This window comes from Terrapene carolina, unplaced genomic scaffold, assembly GCF_002925995.2.
Source record: "Terrapene carolina triunguis isolate 2854851 unplaced genomic scaffold, T_m_triunguis-2.0 Scaffold88, whole genome shotgun sequence".
NCBI classification, from domain to species: Eukaryota; Metazoa; Chordata; order Testudines; family Emydidae; genus Terrapene; species Terrapene triunguis.
The window spans coordinates 16491751-16495419 of NW_020664439.1; the positions used below are offsets into that span (position 1 = coordinate 16491751).

Consider the following 3669-nt stretch of genomic DNA (forward strand, 5'->3'; position numbering starts at 1 on the left):
CTTGAATACAGGGCTGTTTGGCGGTTCACAGATAGGTGGCATATTTAGGCCCCTCCATAGTTATTAGCCAGATGGTCAGGGATGCAACCTCATGCACTGGGTGTCCCTAACCTCTGATTGCCATAAGCTGGGAATGGATGACAGGGTATGGATTACTTGATTGCCTGTTCTGTTCATTTCCTCCAAAGCCACTGTCGGAAGACAGGATACTGGGCTAGTTGGACCATTGGTCTGACCTGGTATGGCTGTTCTTATGTTAAACAATCCAATCTGCCTCAAGATTTGGTAAGTGTTGCCATCTGGATTTATATCCTCTCAAGTGCAGTGTCCAAGCTGCAGTTTTAGTAAAACTACATCATAGTATTGGCTAGTGCTGATTGATATGACACCCCAGGGAGGGAGCATTTTCAGCAGGAGCAGCAATATTGTTTTATTTTCATCGCACCTGATTGAGACCCATAAAGCAGTTATGTTTCAGAGATCATCATAGCTGTGATCCCTTTGCCTGGCATATTGCTGTGTTGACTGCTGGTCAGAGCATTGCTACACGCGAAGATCCCCACACACATTGCAAAGCTACCATAATGCAGTCTAGGATCTGCCCCGCTATGGATGGTAATAGTATGTTATTGGCCCAATGAAAGAGAAAGCATTCACGTTAGCAATGAGCAGGCATTTTAAAAAAAGAAAAATGGAAGACTTAAAAAATATTCTGGAGAGGGTGCAGCTTTTCAGATTTAAAAAAATAATGTGAATTTAATGCTCATGGAAGGTGATGGATTGATGGCCCTGGAGAATGGAAGGACTGTATCCTATGAACAGGATAAGCATGCAAGTTTCCTCAAATGTTACTCTGTGCCTATCAAAATCCCTTACCTTTAACTTGAAGAGAGCATCTCTTCAAGTAACATTGTAGTCTAGTCTGCATGCCAATACAGTGTTCTCTGCTACTGAACATATCAGCTGTGGTGGGATACCACTGAGGTGGACGCCTAGTGACTGGGAAATGGACGGAGACCACCAAATTAATGTAACATACCTTCCAGTGTCATTTGGCAACGTAACAGCTTTCAGTAATAACTCACCTGTTTTAGATTTATTTTGTACTGGTGACGTAGGCACTCTAGGATGCTCGCCAAATGCTTTTCAGGTTTTATTTGCTCCATGTGGATATTCACGAGCCATTGAAATATATAGTGTGACTAGACATGGAATGATGGTAGGATACAATTATTATTTATTGAGCTCCAGACATAAATGAAGACATAATGCACAAGTTACTTTCAATCTAAATCTGATGCAGGTAGAACAGTTTAGACAAACAATAAACTGGCAGAAGATAAAGGCTGTGCTGTAAGGCAAAACAGAACTCTAAACAGCCAGACCCTCTTAGCCTTTTCAAAAATTAGGTTTATTAAATTAGAACTCAGCAAACAAAGACACAGCTCCTATTTGTAACAGACTTTCTCATTTTCCTCACCTTGCAACTCACAGTCTCACCCCCACAAAGTACTCATGTGCTTCACCCACAGAACTATATGCAAGAACGTGTATTTCCTTTTTTTTTTTTTTTTTTTTGAATTTTTTCTAACCTAGTTAGAGAAAAAATCCCCAAAGAGCTCTGCTGCCTATGACAACAGCATGGGGCAGGTTAACTTTAAAATGTAGCTGGCACAATGGAACTACTGAGGGAAAACCCCATGATGAAAAATGGAACACACCCAAAGGTGAATTCCCTGAGGTCTCCAGCTGGCATTATAAGCAGGTTGTCTGGAGCCAAAGTCAGCAGATCAGAGCAGCCAGTTTTCTGATACATTTGAAGTGTAGACTATAGTAAAACGTTACTGAACTGAAAATGACCAACTTTATCAGCAGAAGCTTGATCCTGGCTTCTTTGATGGGGCTGCTGCTGTTGTACCTGTCTGGCACTTCTGAAGGTGAGTGATCTTTGATTGTTTCATTCCTCTGATTTGATTTCATGGGCTCAGAATATTGCTCTGGAGCACGTCAAGCAAACTGAGGTGTGCCTGTAGGGTGGTAGGTGGTGTCCCAGAGAATTAAACTATATGGTGGGCAGGACTTTCCTTCCAATTCTAGTGGAATTCAATGTTCAGGGATTTGTCAATGTTGTATCCTGGGCAGGATTAAATTATAGTCCTAACTTTATTTTTCTCTTTCCTAAATAAGTATTCTTTTTTCCCCTCCATTTCAGCACAAAACAACCAAGATTGCTGCCTCTCTTACTCCACAGTACGGCTGCCTCGAGGAGTCATAAAGGGCTACACAGAACAGCTATCCAGTGAAGTCTGCGACATCAGTGCTATCATGTAAGTTACCAGTCAGAAGAAATTCAGTCACATGATCAGTACTTTCACTGACAGGCAAGAATTAGCCTTTGGACTTTTGTGTGATTGAAAACAGAAATGCTTTGACCACCATAAATAAACTGTCTTTATCTTTTTCAAAAGGAAAATTGTCCTATAAAGTTCACTTAATATACAAATACTCTTAAGTTTTATAATGTACTATTAGGAAGGGACCATTAACTCACATTCTTACAGGATGTCTGTACAAAATAAATATAAACCTGCCTGTTTAGGAATCTAAGAAATGCCACATGAGATCAGACTAGTGGTCCATTTAATCTAGATTGATGTAGCCTCCAACAATGGTTTCAAAAGAACATTTAACACCCATCCCCTCCATCCCATCCCATCCCATCCCATAAGGGACACTTAAGCAATACTGTTCTTGTGGGGGAAGTTTCTTCCCAACTCAAAGTAGTTAGTGGATCTCTTATATCCTGAAACATGAGGGTTGAGATCTCTCATATTTTTTATACCATCTAGTTTAATTGTAGCTCTTCCCACAATTCCGAGAAATATCTAATTGTTGTTTGTATTCAGCTAAGTTCTTTGCCTCAACATCTGGTACCAATGAGTTCAACATAATTGTGCACTATGTTTAAAAAATATAGAAATCAATTTTCATCAGTTTTAATCATTGCCTTTTAATTTAATTGGATGTCTCTTTGTGCCCATAGTATGAGTGAGGATGAAAAGGAGCGCCTAATTCGCCTCCTCTATGAAACCTGCTGCTGCTTTGTATGGAGCAGTCATAAAATGTTTCTATTCTGCTCACTGTAGCCCTAAGGGATTTAATAGAAGGAAGTAACTATAATTGTTTACCATACTTTTCCTTCCAGTTTTCACACAAAGAATGGAATGAAAGCTTGTGCAAATCCAGAAGACCGCTGGGTGAAGAAGCATCTTCTTTGGCTGAGGTAGGAGTAGTTTAAAATCTATTAACCTGGTCAAAACAGAATGTGTCTGAGTATCCACTGGCAGTAACAGAGCTATATTCTTGCTGGCATTGAGGGAACCAGCTATGCACATGTAGAATACATTTTTGAAAATGTGTGAATCTCTTCCCTCCCTTCTGCTGGACCTGGTTGAAAAATTTTTAAGCCCTCATAGTGCTAGGCATAGGGATAGAAGTTGCATATGCTGGCCTCTCCCACCTGAGAGACCCTGTTATTGACTAATAGCAAGAGCTGTACTGGGGGAGAGAAATCCAAAATTCACACCATGGCTGAAGTGGTCCCCTACTGCTTATTCATGTGTTCTCATTGTTTTTTATAGCCATAAACTCAAGAAGATGTCACTGTAA

The 3669-nt window shown here is 40.3% G+C and overlaps 1 protein-coding gene across 1 annotated transcript; it reads left to right on the forward strand.

Moving 5' to 3' along the window:
- The first annotated feature begins 253 nt into the window (after positions 1-253).
- LOC112103447 (C-C motif chemokine 20-like) lies at positions 254-3669 on the forward strand. The gene is made up of 5 exons (XM_024195213.1): positions 254-285; positions 1873-1937; positions 2213-2327; positions 3206-3283; positions 3642-3669. The coding sequence occupies exons 1-5, from the start codon at positions 254-256 to the stop codon at positions 3667-3669; spliced, it is 318 nt and encodes a 105-aa protein (XP_024050981.1).

Coding starts and splice junctions, on each gene's coding strand:
- LOC112103447 (XM_024195213.1), top strand. CDS start 254: ATGTTAAACAATCCAATCTGCCTCAAGATTTG. Junction 286..1,872: donor CCAATCTGCCTCAAGATTTG/GTAAGTGTTGCC, acceptor CAACTTTATCAG/CAGAAGCTTGATCCTGGCTT. Junction 3,284..3,641: donor AAGCATCTTCTTTGGCTGAG/GTAGGAGTAGTT, acceptor TGTTTTTTATAG/CCATAAACTCAAGAAGATGT.